This window comes from Schistosoma haematobium, chromosome 4 (assembly GCF_000699445.3).
Source record: "Schistosoma haematobium chromosome 4, whole genome shotgun sequence".
NCBI lineage: Eukaryota > Metazoa > Platyhelminthes > Trematoda > Strigeidida > Schistosomatidae > Schistosoma > Schistosoma haematobium.
The window spans coordinates 32392898-32409544 of NC_067199.1; the positions used below are offsets into that span (position 1 = coordinate 32392898).

The following is a 16647-nucleotide window of genomic DNA, read 5'->3' on the forward strand; positions in this document are numbered from 1 at the left end:
TTTGAGTTGATGTATTGCTATGATTTCAACTGTGGACAAATTTCTGATCCAAACCTTCTGTGAGTTTGTTTATTTTTGACTTATTAAGTAATCGTGAGCTATGATTATTGTGACAGAAAGTAATTAGCGTTAACTACATGTTTAGTGATTAGGCTATTAATTAACTTATAATTCTATGTAGACAGTCATGTAGGGTAGTGATAAAATAGACATTTCAAACGTTCATGCTTTGTGTGATCAATATTATGTCCTCTACAAGGGCATATAAATTGCTAAATCTACAAGGAAATAGCTCAAAGCGGTAATTTACCACTGATATTTCAAGGAATGGGAATCTACTGTGAAAAGCAATTTGGAACACTGCTCAACAGATATTTCTCAGAAATCTTGACAATCTGTTTTTCAAGATTCATGCTCCCATCTATCCTTTAAATCCAGTGTTCATGAGTAAAGCTTTCCTTGGAACCTTGAGGATACTTTCAGATTGACATTTGGGTTTCAGGTTACTATCAATGATTCTGATGGAGAAAGTTATGCTGTGTTAATCTCTTTTATGATTTATTAGTTCATATTACCTTTGATCGTATTATGCGACTTACATTCAGTACATGAAGACCTTCGATACTCATTAATAACTTTATTAAACGCCATAACAGCTGTATTTCTTTTGTCAGATTATTACAAGTACAATTAACTATAAATACAATTTTACAGTTTTAGTAAGTGACATCTTCATGAAAACATTTTTCATGGAATTTTCTTCGATTTCAGTTAACTTACGATAAAGAACGACAATTATCCAGTATACCATCAATGTATACTCATCCGTATTTTCTAAACATCTGTTACCTAGGGCTGTAGATCCGGACTAAAACTTTTATATACCTAATTCAGATCAACACCACTAATAAGTACTAACTACTTTTTAAGACAAATTATGAAAATAAACTAATGTAATCAACTTGTTTCAATCTCAATCAACAGATAACTGCCATTCATTCAGATTGTAAACCTGGTGATTCTGTATGTGATTTTAATGAAGAAAAAAAAGAAAGAAAACTTTCTATTGGATTTACAGATGCTTTACGCCAGTATTTATTAAATCAAAAAGGTAATTTACTGCAAATTCTCGGATATTTTGGTTAAAAATTCAACATTAATGTTTTTACTTTTTTTCTTTGATGGTATACATCTGTTTAAGTTAAGGGGAGTTATTATCATTGAGTGACTAACGTCATTTGGCAGATGAAAGAAAGCCACAGAGTATTGTAACGTGTATAGAAGGTCAGTGGATATTTTTGAATTTTGTTGTTTACATCATAAACTTTTGTTAGACGATTATTGAAAGTCAGGAAGCATTGGATAGCTGTTTTGCACTATCATTTAATACCGGTTATGTTTCAGTGATTGATTAACTAAAGTCAGATTGAGATATAAACGATAATATCGGACTTTTATTTGATTCTGGTTTGGAAATTTTCAGTAATATGTACACATGGTCTAACAAAAGATTTAATTCATGACTATATTGGTTTCTAGAAGTACACAATAGCATGTAATCAATGTGTTGTAATACAATAGTCCACACCAATCAACCACAAGAGTCCTCAGTATTGTAGTTGAATCATTATTTCCAACAGACAAATAATGTGTTGCTCAGTGTCCGATCCTGGTTCAGGCTTCCTATACACTAGCCCAACTGGTTACTTGGATGAAAAAAAACTGAAAGAGAAAGAGAGAAAGAAAGATAAGGAAACTTTATTGGCCGCACAACAGAGAGACACCTATACATTCATATATATACCCAGAAAAGGAACTTAAATCTTGGGCAATGGCATAGTTTCATCGTTTGGCCTATCTTGGATTAGCTCATTGTACTAGCAACCACTTCATGCTTAGCTCCATTAATTGCACATATCAAATTTAATCTTAATTGTTGAGAACAGACCATACTTCAAATTTTAGCCATCAATTCTTAGGTGCAAATGTTAGATATAACACAGCTCAATTAAATTTATTAGTCAGTATTTAGAAAATTGTGGACATCATTTGGTAAAACAGTTTATTATATACCGATGTTTAAATGATAACCAAATATGAATAGCTGAAATCGTTTTGGATGTAAATCTACTCTCTCAGTGGTGATTTATTTTGACTAAACTCCTTTAGGTACTGTTGTGGTAGTTCGACTTAAACATGAACCTTGAGATAACAAAAGAATAAACAGAATAAAACCAACCGATCAATGGAACGAAATCGAACTCTAAATGATCTATCGCTGAGTAGTGACCAATATCATGTTTCTCTTGTCCTTTCGCATTAACCGAATTCTGTCGATCAATTGAAGCGGGATCAAATCACTCAGAGGGCACCAATTTTTTCAATACTACAGGGATACCTCGGTGACGGGTTTTAAATAACACGAAACCTAGATTCAAGGCTCCATTTTGGCCACCTCCAATCACCTAACATCCCTATTCCAGTCACAGTACATACCCTAGCCACTAGACTTATTTGTAAATATGGTAAGATTTAAACATTAGAGCATAACTGCTAGCATGGTTAGCCTTCGTGTTCAGTTTGATCAAATCGATGAAGCAATAACCATAATTGTTATAAAATAGATTAGTATTTGTCTCATACTAGAATGAAAACATATTCTCTTTTGTTGTATTTTTCGTTTCTCACTTTATAGTATGCTTTAAATATATAAATTAGACTAGATGTAACACATGAAGCCGAATGCTCTTGATATGCATATATTACAGAATCGGTACACAAATGAATCTCATTTCAGAATAATTTCAGGGCAAGTCCATATCAGCCGATAAACTAATAACCGTGAATAATGTATTTCAACTTAAAAATATGATTTACTGTATCCAAAAATTCCACCATTTTGTATAGCGATGACATAATTTGTTAAATATTTTTTGTAAACAAACTGATATACCATACAGAATAATGTTAAGTAAATCGGTGTCAGAACCTGTGCTTCCCGTGGTATTTGAACCTGTATTACCTAAATTCACACTATAGGAAGATATTATTTAGCCGTTTGAGCCGTAACTAATCTCCTACAGAACAGACAGATTTACAGAGTAAAATTGATAACTTTGAGATATACTTCGTACTCTTCCATATATCTCATACGAAACATGGTATCCCATGCTAAATAATCTAGAATAATTGAACATCGTGGTTAACGATGAGAACTTTAAAATGTAAATGGTTTAAACTCGATAACTATTTCAACTACTTGTGTATTTTTTTTAGTTTTCTGTCGAACGTGAAGTGGTGGTCATTTCTTTCAGATAGTATTGGTCTTATACATTATAATTCAATTTACTCTGATCGCCGTTTATTTTAAATGGGCTTATTATTGTTAACCGTACTAATATTCGAAAAGGTAACAATGATCATTATTACCGATAAAAGCCACTATCTATTTCAACTTGCCACTAATGAAATATTCTAATTATAGTTTTGAAACAGAAGTATAGATCATTGTTTATCAGAATGATTTAATGTCTACCGTGGTGCATCAGATGATCTAACTTAGAGAATATTTTAATAAAACTAAGTGATATTAATTGAAAATAATCGTTTAACATCCACTAGGACCAACAACTTTGTCGGAAACTAACAACGATGCAGAAGATGCAGAGTCCATGGTTGGTTCAAGATTATGGAAATCAAGTCAAGGATTCAAGAGACAACAGTCATCATATATTCGTCATCATAGTCAGTTATGTCAACCTGCTCAGTCTAACCAACAACAGAAACAAAGTTACAACAAACTCCCAAGACAAACAACACAGACAACAGTTGCAGCTACAAACGATTATATCCATTCAAGTTATAATTTATCATCGACGAGAAAGTCTAGACGAAAGTTTGCCAGTCAAATATATACCCTTCTTGACAAACCAGATGCATTTTATTCAGCGAGTTTAACAAATTTAAATCCTAAAATTACTCAACCTTTTAATGAACACAAAAAATCTACAGCTTCTTCAATAAATGTAAGGGCATATTCAAAGTATCCAATAGCATCTAAATCATCTTTAATCATTTCTTCTGAAACAGTGAATAAAAATCAAATTATTAATGAGTTAATTGATAGTAATATTTCTTCATTTCAATTATTTCCTATTACACCATTGAATCAACAGCATCAAGAACAAAACCACGAAGAATTTCATTCTTTGGATAATTCGATACATAAATCATCTCATAATGATATATATCCTAAATCCAGTATTATTGAAACAAGTATTCCGGAAGAAAACCTACTGACTACCAATAATACAGAAAACAGCACAGAACCCTACTCACCAATATCTAAAGTGAACACAATTAAACAAAATCTAGTATTATTTGGATTTGGAATAATAAAATTATTTGATTTAAGCTTATTCACAGAAATCTCATTTTTATACTTAGTAGGTATTGGTGTTACAAGTCAGCTGGCATATTTTATTCCATTTGTCTATTTAATTGATTATACAGTTAGTTATGGGATGGAACAAGATAGTGCTGTTTTAATAGTTATGATATTAAGTAAGTATCTCTGTTTCATTTTATAAGATCATTTAAGTTTTATTTACTTTTCTTCAAGTCATGGACAGAAAATCTATTTGAACTTAGGCGAAAACTCAGCTGTTTAGAGCTAATGTAGAATTTAATTTGTCCTACAGATATTCTACCGGGACTGCAAACGCGATACTGACAACCCGGAGTTTATATGAAAGCTATAGTCAGAACATATGACAACTTGGCTTTAAGAGTTATCTGCTTCTAAACGTAAAAATCAATTCGACTAGTACAATAATTGTAGTCATTATGTTAAACGTATAAACATACAGACCAGTATTGGGTGTCCTACTGAAATTAATGAAAAATATGAGTTGCAGTAACGCTAATGTGATAGGATAATAATGTCCTTAAATTGACAGGTTACTTGTAGCAGGGATAGTCTACAGACACATCAGATCGGGTTGACGTGGTGGGCGTTTGGGCAGCCATCTGATTGGTTAGTTACTGACATACTGACAGTAACATGTTGTTTTCATGGATTACACGGCTCGGTGACCTTAATTAAACCAGGATACATTGAATAACTGTTTCGTCCAATTATGGGGTTCCTCAGCAGTACACACCCATGACTGTATTGGGGACCGAAACCAAAGCCCTCGGTCTCGTGCACGAGCACTCAATATTTAAATTATTGAGCCAGCATCCATTGGTGTCCATGTCTAACTTCAATCAATTAGCGATACCGTATGTTCATCTTCCATTACCTGCGATGGATAACAGTCTGACACGCCTAGGATCGCGTCTCAGAGCGAATTAATAACAAGTACGTGTTTATGATTTTCAAGGATTTTTAATTTATTTATGAAGGAATATTAAATATATATCCTGATAGATAAATGAAAGGAAAATCTCAAACCCTATACGTTTCTTTTCAAGTTGTCACATTTTTCCAAGGGACCTTCAATAGAAATATACGCTGGCTTCACACCGAAACTTGTTCTTGTTTCTACAATTAATCACCCTGTTTTAATACTGTTGATAAGTATATGAATAAAGTAAATCATGAACATCTAATGTATGTTATTATTTCACTTCCTACAGAAAATTTTCTTCAGTTACAATCTGGAAAATTAAGTACGATATGTAACTGTAATAATCAAACTGATAAAAATATTAATACTATATCAGTTCCGATTTCTTCACTGAAAAAGACTATAACAAGACAATAATAGCATGCAATGTAAAATCGTCATATGTTTACCATAATACATAACTGACCGTTAATCAGATATATTATTATTAGAGATCACTATTTGGTGCATATTCATAAGGGGTATGTTTAATATGTAGAGTAGCAAAGCATTAAGCAGAATATTGACATATTATCAACTATTGTATTCACACGTTCTCGATTAGCTGCATCCCTTAAAGTTGAAAATGTTCTATGAAATTATATAAACTTAATTTGCTTATATTTATTTTTAATTTACTGATGATCATAAAATTTATCAACAAAAGTTGTGTTTACTAATTGTGATAAAATGTAACTCTTTACTGAGTTTACTCGAACATTTTCAAATGACAATGGGAGATTTTGGTTAAGTTACTTACTATTACGATTGATGTAGTTCTCCTCATAGGAGTAGCTCAGTTAGTAAATACATACTGAACTACCTAAGCCATATTACATATTCTTTTTTGAGCAACCAGTTTCTCAACTTGTTCTTATCTATCTTCCTTCATTGTTTGAAAAGGGTCGAAGCCAAAATCTGATTACTTCTTATCACATTATGTAGATAATGATCATATAGTAAACAAAACAAAATTATTTACAGTTACTTATCGTACTAACTTTCTAATGTCTTTATCGTTTAACTTTCCATTTTTTCACAACATAATGAAAATCATGTAACACAATATTTTGTTAGGCAGAATTTTTATATGCAGATATAAATTAAATGATCAATAGATAATTTCTTCAGATAGAAATTCGTTTAGTCTTAATCATTATGCTTTGTTAATGTTTTATTTACATTTATACAGGTATATTCCACACACTTGGTCGAATAGCATCTGGTATTATGTCAAATGTTTTTCATTTAGATTCGGTATATTTAAGTGGACTAGCAACTTTTGGTGGTGGGCTAGCACATGTATTTCTCGTTTTTATAATTCCACATACATTTACGTGGTATTCTATATATGCCAGCATTTATGGCCTATGTAGTGGTAAGTGTATATTGAAATATTGTACATTAGAAAATAAACTGTAGATCCTATAATAGTTAACTTTTTTCCTAGTTCAACTTGCAGTTTATTTATTTAAACTGAATTATAATACGGATGGTTATTAGATTGTTTTTTAGAATAGATGGATTGTCACTAGTATTGCGATCCAAGGCCATCATTTTGTCCTGTTTATTACTGGTCAACTAGATATGCCTTAATCTTAGTATTTATATCCAAACCTAGGAATCGAACTCACCAACTTTTGGAGAAATATGAACCCTTAGAAGTGAATTTATATCCGTTAAACAAGTTAGTGACTGTTTGGAGTTAGTAGCTCAATTGATAACGTGTTGACGTTTGAAATAATAAGTGATATGTTTAAGTGTAAACATCAACACTCGGCCACAGGTATATCAAGATGACAAGCCTTAAACAAAACAAAATCAACATCCTGGATTCTGCCGATAACCAAAATCCATTTACTCTCAGAAGCTTGTAACCATATTGAGGCAATCTACAGAAGATGCATACATGCCAACAAAGAATAATCAAAATTCTGTTCCTAATATAAGCAACTAAATAATTTAAACCCTCACAAGTAATAATATAAGTTCATTACAAAAATCAGCTGTTCACCAAATTATTTAACGCTTCATCACAAAAGTCACTAAGATAGCATGAAAATATTTTATTTAATTAATTTATCAACGTTTCTTAGATACGCTGGCAACAAATGAAAATAAATAAGTAATATTCAGAAACTAACTCCGCCTGTAGCTCTTCTAGAGTTACTGCCGGTCCCAAGCCCGGGTAAAGGAGGAGGGTTGGGCATGGGGTTAGCGTCCCCATCCCGTAGAAAACTAACTCGCTAAAAAAACGCTTACCAGAAAAAAATAATCCAAACCATTTTAACTCTGCCCTGGGAGTTAGAAGGTCTTCATTTAGAAGAATTATGACGCTCCATGGTGAAAGCCGAGTTCCTTCGGAAGCCACGAGGCCGATGCCCCTTCTGACAATCAGAGCAAAAATTTTTGTAGGTATATGGAACGTCCGAACAATGTGGGTGATCAGGAAGACCAGTCAAATAGCAACGGAAATGAGGAGATACAATTTGACAGTACTGGGAATCAGCGAAACCCACTGGATCCAAGCTGGACAGAAAAGGCTAGCTACGGGAGAGATGCTGCTATACTCCGGTCATGAAGAGGAAGATGCTCCACACACTCAAGGAGTCGCTCTAATGCTGTCCAAAGTAGCACGAAATGCACTTGTAGGATGGGAATCTCACGGATCCAGAATCATCAAAGCATCATTCAAAACAAAGGAGGAGGAGATCACAATGAATATTATCCAATGTTATGCACCCACCAATGATAGCAACGACGACATTAAAGATCAGTTCTACGAGCGGCTACAGTCAATCATTGAGAAATGCCCAATTAAGGACCTAACTATTCTGATGGGAGATCTAAATGCTAAAGTCGGAATAGACAACACTGGATATGAAGATATTATGGGACGACATGGACTGGGAGAAAGAAACGAAAATGGAGAAAGATTTGCAAATCTGTGTGCATTCAACAAATTGGTCATAGGAGGCACAATATTTCCACACAAGCGTATACACAAGGCTACATGGATCTCACCGGACCACACCACAGAGAACCAAATAGATCATATTTGCATCAACAAAAAATTCCGAAGGACAATGGAAGATGTGAGAACCAGGAGAGGTGCTGACATAGCTTCAGATCACCACCTAGTTGTAGCCAATTTAAAACTAAAGCTAAAAAAGAACTGGACAAGTGGACAAACAGCAATACAAAGGTTCAATACGGCCTTCCTTCGAGATACTAACAAAATCAACGATTTCAAGATAGCTCTCAACAACAGGTTCCAAGCCTTTCAAGATCTACTGAAGGAAGAAGGAACTACTATGGAGGACAACTGGAAAGGCATCAAAGAAGCATTGACTTCAACGTGTCAAGAGGTTCTGGGCCTAAAGAAACACCATCATAAGAAGTGGATCTCTATAGAAACTCTGGACAAGATCAAAGAAAGGAAGAACAAGAAGGCAGCAATTAACAACAGCCGAACACGAGCAGAGAAAGTCCAAGCACAAGCTGACTACATAGAGGCAAACAAGCAAGTGAAGAGGAGCATTAGAACCGACAAGAAGAAATACGTTGAAGAACTAGCAACGACGGCGGAAAAAGCTGCTAGAGAAGGAAATATAAAACAGCTTTACGATACAACGAAGAAACTATCAGGGAAATACAGTAAACCAGAGAGACCGGTCAAAGATAAAGAAGACAAGCCAATCACTGAAATTCAACAACAACGGAACAGATGGGTAGAATACTTCGAGGAGCTCCTGAATAGGCCGGCTCCAATGAATCCACCGGACATCGAAGTAGCACACACAGATCTTCCCATAGACGTCAACCCACCAACGAAGGAAGAAATCAGAATAGCCGTCAGACAAATCAAGAACGGGAAAGCAGCGGGACCCGACAACATACCAGCTGAAGCACTGAAGTCAGACATCGAAGTAACTACAAACATGCTTTACCTTCTATTCAAAAAGATTTGGGAGGAGGAACAAGTACCGATGGACTGGAAAGAAGGACACCTCGTCAAGATTCCAAAGAAAGGAGATCTGAGCAAATGTGAGAACTACAGAGGCATTACACTACTGTCAATACCAGGGAGGGTCTTCAACAGAGTGTTGCTGAACCGGATGAAAGATGCAGTAGACGCCCAACTTCGAGATCAACAAGCTGGATTCCGTAAAGATCAATCGTGCACAGACCAAATTGCAACATTACGGATCATCGTCGAACAATCAGTTGAGTGGAACTCGTCACTATACATCAACTTCATTGATTATGAAAAAGCATTCGACAGTGTAGATAGGAGGACATTATGGAAACTTCTTCGGCACTATAGAGTTCCTGAGAAAACTGTCAGCATTATCCGGAACTCATACGACGGACTACAATGCAAAGTCGTGCATAGAGGACAGCCGACAGATGCATTCCAAGTAAGGACCTGAGTCAGACAAGGCTGTTTACTTTCTCCCTTCCTCTTTCTTGTGGTGGTCGACTGGATTATGGGGACCTCGACATCTGAAGGAAAGGACGGAATACACTGGACAGCTCAGAATCAATTAGACGATTTGGACTTCGCAGATGACCTAGCCCTCCTATCGCATACACACAAACAAATGCAGATAAAGACAGCCAGTGTAGCAGCAGTCTCTGCATCAGTAGGCCTCAGCATACACAAAGGGAAAACCAAGGTCCTCAAATTCAAAGCGGAGAACAGTAATCCAATCACTCTTGATGGCGAAACTCTGGAAGATGTAGAATCCTTCACATACCTGGGAAACATCATCGATGAACAAGGAGGCTCAGATGCAGACGTAAAGGCGAGGATTGGTAAAGCAAGGGTAGCATTCCTACAATTGAAGAACATATGGAACTCAAAACAACTGTCAACCAATATCGAAGTGAGAATCTTCAATACCAACGTCAAGGCAGTTCTACTGTACGGAGCTGAAACTTGGAGAACTACAACAACCACCATCAAGAAGGTACAAGTATTTATAAATAGCTGTCTTCGCAAGATACTCAACATCCATTGACCGGATACCATCAGCAACGGCCTTTTGTGGGAGAGAACAAATCAGTTTCCAGCTGAAGAAGAAATTAGGAAAAGACGTCTGAGGTGGATAGGACATACATTACGCAAATCGTCAAACTGCATCACGAGACAAGCCCTAACTTGGAATCCTGAAGGGAAGCGGAAAAGAGGAAGGCCAAAGAACACATTGCTTCGGGAAATAGAAGCAGATATGAAAAGGATGAATAACAACTGGAAGGAGCTCGAAAGGATTGCTCAGTACGGGGTTGGATGGCGAATGCTGGTCAGCAGCACATGCTCCTTCACGAGGAGTAACAGGCGTAAGTAAGTAAGTAAGTAAGTAAGTAAGTAACTCAGAAACTCTTATGCTTATTACTACAGTAAGAGAATACTATTGAGTGAAGTGATAAATATTTCTACATTACCAGTTACTGTCCTTATTATCTTGAAAACCTAAGCGTCAGAAAAATGTGCACGCGTCATGCCTAATGAATATCTTATCAACTTGTCTATGCGACAAAAATATTTAGGTTCGATCTTAGATAATTACAATACACTTACATGACATTAATGTGTAATACTCCAAAACGACAGTGATAGCTTCATAACAAAATCAGTTACCTAAAAGAAAACACATCACTTACCGAAGAAACCACCCGAGTCATAAGTATTCATTATCATTTCTTAAACATTAGAACAGCTATTAATAGATTTGGTTATAACAAACAAAAAGCATTTTAATGTAAATGTTACTGTCTTTTAGGTTCATTGAGCACTAAGTTCAACTGCAATTCCAAAACAAGAATAAATTTCGATAGAATTCCATAGTTAATCTCCAACTTATATGACAAATGAATAGTGTTGAAGAACCAATCATGTATTTAAACATGTTGTGTTTTAGTGTGATAATACATTATAGGAAATTTCAAAATGACTGATCATTTAAATACTATATTAAACTGCTATGTTAAAAATTAATCGTAGTAACTCAAGGATATCAGTTGAAAACAAAACATACTAATCAATACTGAAATGGTTTTATCACCCGAAAGGGATAGCAATTCCACCCTATATGATTTATCTTAGTTTAGTGTGACCTAACGATATATGAACAACAGTATTTTAACTGATCCTAATACATACACGTAGGTATAATAAAAGGATTTGTTCTGTAGAAGAGGGCTAGTCATCATCTAAAAAACAGTTGCATCATAGTGTTATTTGTAGATATATTCCTTAAGTAACGTTCTTTAGCATGCAACAAAATGACAACTATTCACTCATATGTATCTGCACTTTGAAATGTATTACACAATCAGACTCACCGTAGTTCCTCCTTGGTGAAACATTGATAGTTTATGTTGGTCATCCACTCTCACATTTAGGTCTGGTAGATACCTGTAATTCAAGCAATTTGGTTGTAGTGTTTAGTACAATGTCAGGCTCACATGGTTTATCCTAGCTTCCAGACAGACCCGTTTATTCATTCCTCTTGAGTCACATTTTGACCTTGTCAATTATCTTCTTTTTAGCCTTAACTGCTTTTATATAACCGTGTATGTATTGCTTACCCTACTTATAACATGGCTGTAGTTTATTTTTGTTGAGTTGGCTCACTTCCTTCTCTTTGCTTCCCTGCTTTTCATTCTGAATGTTTGTCTGGATCAACGAGTGTACGAAAAATACGTATTCAATATTCATTCTCTTATTTAACTTATTGTATTCCGTTATTCATTAACGCGAATCAAGTCGATAATCATGTGATGAGGGTAGTCGTGATTTATATTACGATAACGTCATTATGCGGTTCAATTGGAGTCAGATTAAAGGGATACAAAATAGCGTTAACATATGGCAACTGTACTTAACAAGACATTTGAACAATATACTAGTTACAGTACCTACAAGCTTAAACGTGAATTTAGATTCGGTTACCTTTCACTTTTAGTCACTAATCATAATTAAATCACGATGATCAATCATTGTAGTTATCTTAGTCGTACAGGAGGCTAGTAGAAGTCCAATTGCCTCGTTAATAATGTCTCAGACCGTGATACTGGATGATGAAGGTCCTAATTCCACAAGGAACATAAATCCGCTTAAGATTAAAAATGCGTATTACTGACAAGTATTAACCAGTGCGAACTTAGGTTCAGGTTTTCATATTTATCTCCTTCAACAACCAAACACTAAATAGTAAATAAATTTTGACAATCTTGTTCAAGAGACCGATCAATTGTTTTGTTCACTACTTTTAGCATCCTTAATTTATGCTGAACCATTTTCAATACGTTTGAGTTGAATGAAATAGGACATATTTTTTAGATTCTAAAAAGAACAGACGGATTTTTACGAATATACATTTTAATCTTTTTATTTAGGAATACCTATCCCACTTATTCCAATACTTTTAGTACGTTTCAGTGGACTTGAGCACCTGACAGCGAGTTTTAGTAACCTGAATTTACTAAAAGGTATTTTTTCAATGATTGGACCTACTGTGGCAAGTAAGTACACTGTATTTCAATCCAGTAACTCTCCTGTTTTATTCTCATTTTTAATTTACAACTGAAAGGGTTATCCCAATTTATTCTCTCAAAGTTTTAAGTAGTGGAAAGAGATTTTAATATGTATTTCTGATGAATTTGAATAAAGTTGGAGCTCCAATGTTTTTTATCACTTAATATGTACTCCACAAATCGTATTCTCTAAACATTCACAACATTTGACCTACATTTGGCTTCAATTGATTTTCTAAATATATTGGGTTTCATCTGTACTATATTTTTGAGAATAAATTGTAGGAAGAGATTATTTTTAACTGCTAGATTGAAACTCAATGGTTCACGTTCTCTGCCTGATGTTACTTCTCACTTCTTTTGGTCATAATTAAATGTAACTGGTAGTTATTCATTCGCACATTCAAGTGTGTGATTCTGCTTCCTATCACTTACCAGCCAAATTTAGAAATTAATCAGTGATGGAAATTTCGATCCTGGTCCGAAAAACCTATCCATCACTTTCATCTTTCAAACGATTCCTCATATTATCTCAGTTCATAGTTTAAGTCGATTTCATATAGCCGATCCTTCACAAATGACCGTTTTTAACCCAGTACTAATCAAAACAGGATGAGTAACATTTTCTTTATAATCTTCACCTTGATTTCTTAAATATCCTTTTCATTATTGCATTTTACTACGCATACTTTCAGACTCTCAAATTAACTTGAACTAGCCGCTCAATGATTATTCTTATTTTGTGTGAGTTTCCCATGTATATCCTCACCGATCGACCACTTATTATTGAAAGTCTGTAACGTGATGTGATGTTGGTTGAGCTGTATCGATCAGATTGCAATTCGAACAGTAGTTTGGGTGATTCTATATTAAAATGCGCTTTTTTAGATGTTAGTTGTTTGAGAGCGATAAGCAGGAATACCTCAACACATAAATCATAGCTGCTATCCATTAGCAAAGTGAATCTGCTTCAGCATGACAAGAACCAACATTTAAGGACTACCCAAACTGCAAATACTTACGTATATGTAGTGATTTATACTTGGCTTATAATTTTATCAGGTCAGTTGTTGTTTCTGATCAAATTCCTCATCTTGTGCTAGCCTTTTCTTTTTCAAAAAGTACTACATTAGTCGTCCAACGTAAACCAAATTAGGTCAAAAGTATATACATAACGTAGCCAATCACAGCCACTGGAAAATAGTACTTATTATTTCACCCACACTTTATAAACATTATTGATTCACTGAAATAAAACATTCCTTTTTTTTCTTGTTTATCTTTTTTTCCCAAGTTACCATAGTCGAGTATACTAGTCAAAAAGACCATTTATTTCTTGTAGCGGGAGTATGTTACATTATTTCTGCTCTATTACATTTGGGATTATGTCGATATTCATGTTTTCCAAAATATTCTAAATCTAGTACAAACAAACAGAGAACTAATGACTACGATGATGCAAGTCATTTTGAAGATCCATATGCTAAATGTTTTCCATGTTCTTCCTAATAAATTGAAATTAACAAAAGTATTACTAATCTCTTTTTAGTCAAAAAATACTACTAAATTATACTTTATACAAACTTTGATGATGATTGAAAGAAGAAAAAAAGACACTATTTTGTACCAAACATTATTTCCTGTTAATCCTTTTATTACATTTTTATAAGTAGTCTTTTTAATGCATGGATTAGTTTCTTTTTTATCATATATTGATCCCCTTAGACTAAATATTTCCGTAAAAATGTTTACAGTAATAATATGTATATTGAATAAACGATATTCTTTCTAAAAAAAAACTCCCTTTACATTCAACTATAATGATGATTATTGTTATTAGGATGTGAAGAATGTGGGCTAGTTATAACAAATATTTATATTTGAATATTAAATCTGTTATAAGAATTTGCTAAACTTTGTCCTAAATTTCTCATGGTTATGTAGTATGACTCTGAAATGTCTTCTTTGAAAATGAACATGAACAGATTACAAATGTTCAGTTACAGTTGTCATCGAATATTTACTCGATTATGTTGGAACCATCGAGTGAGAAATGCTGAGGTTAATCCTAGGCTAATAGATGAAGACTGTAGATTAATTGATAAGGTAGTTAATCTTTATTGAATCAAGTGTTTAGGATGTGTTTTATGTATCCTTAACTACTGTTTACCTTGACAAACTGTATCTACTGGTTGGAAGAAAGTGACCGAACCTAGACGTGGTACCAGTCAATAAGGTTATTGATGGTTTAAATGAGTTGGATTGGTTAGTGCAAACTACCTAGTGGAGGTGAGCACGAATACTGTGATCAATGATTAGAGATATTGGATGAGATGGTTCAGATTCTTTCGCAATAGTACAAATGGGTTCACTCTTTTTCTTCTTTCAAATGATAAGATTTATAAGTCCATATTTTCTCTTCAAATCACATTGTCTATGCCTAATCTCTTATGGTGTTTAGTGCAAACATGTTGGATACACAACTGAATACCCATTTTATAATACAGGATCTGATAGGGTATGTGACTATACTATGAATTACTTGAACTTGTAATGAATCATGCTATTAATTCGAATCCCTTATTAGTGAATACATATAATTTGCCCCTATTTATTTAGATGTCTACTGACATATTATATTGATATACAAATGTTTGAAATATGTTGATTACTAGACACTGGTCAGCTTGCTCTCATTTCAACACAATACATACTAGAATTATCTGATCCAATTCTGAATTTACTTCATTTTAATGCAATTGCTCATCATTGTAGAGCTAGCGGTGACACAATTCCGATATTGATCTAATACAACCATTATTTCACACCAGCTATGTCAATTCAATTTTGTTGCACATTGATATATATATATATATATATATATATATATATATATATATATATGGAAGTGGAGGGATAGCTAATTATTGTAAACAGATCCTCAACAGGTAAGAAATCAGTTTCTCTAATGATGTTCAAGTCTAGGCTTCCTCATGACATCATTCTGAATTATTAATAAAACGTGTATTGTCACGTACTTCCGATATGACTTATGTTCCCTTGTCATAAATTTTGTTGTACATAAGCCCAAGATATTGGTTAAGGCCATAATACTTTGAGTTACATGGCTGTTTAAACTTCAGCATTTGGCTGTTCGAATTCGTTACAGACAATACCGTTCATTATTTAGTAGGAACACCGTCTCTCATGGACAGGTTGTTAGTATCTTATTTTAGCTATCTGTTCGCCATATGATAGATTTGGCTACACATTCGGTTGCCTGTTAAGTACATAGACGATATTTTTGAAGTAATGTTTATTTCATACTTACATTAAAATTTATGTGGCACAGTCAGTGCCACCAAACAATTACGTTTTTTTGTTAGCACCATGATGAAACTTCGCAGATAATTGTCAGATTTGAACTATTGTCCTATATTACACGTTTCTGAACTTTCGTATACTCACTCACTGCCGCATATACTGAGATTCATGACTAAGCTACACTGCCCAATGTGATTGTCCCCTCTTTTTCAAACAACAGATCTGTAGAATATCTCATGAGACCACAAAATAGATAATAAGTCATTGGTAAATATAAGCAAAAAAAGCTCAAATGTAATACATCTTTGATGAAAGGATTGGAAGTGATTTGCTTCATCCAGGAGATCAATAACGTATGCTGAATTTCAAAACTCCAGATCGGTTAGCGGGA

The 16647-nt window shown here is 34.2% G+C and overlaps 1 protein-coding gene across 1 annotated transcript in view; it reads left to right on the forward strand.

Moving 5' to 3' along the window:
• Positions 1-15792, forward strand: part of MS3_00007875 (uncharacterized protein) — a 31841-nt gene extending 16049 nt beyond the window's left edge. The window contains exons 10-13 of the mRNA XM_051216217.1: positions 985-1111; positions 3277-4563; positions 6583-6768; positions 12795-15792. Of these exons, the coding sequence (XP_051066783.1) occupies positions 3672-4563; positions 6583-6768; positions 12795-12985 (1269 nt within the window). The 5' untranslated portion in view covers positions 985-1111; positions 3277-3671 and the 3' untranslated portion in view covers positions 12986-15792. The remainder of the gene's footprint in view (positions 1-984; positions 1112-3276; positions 4564-6582; positions 6769-12794) is intronic.
• Positions 15793-16647: the final 855 nt, after the last annotated feature.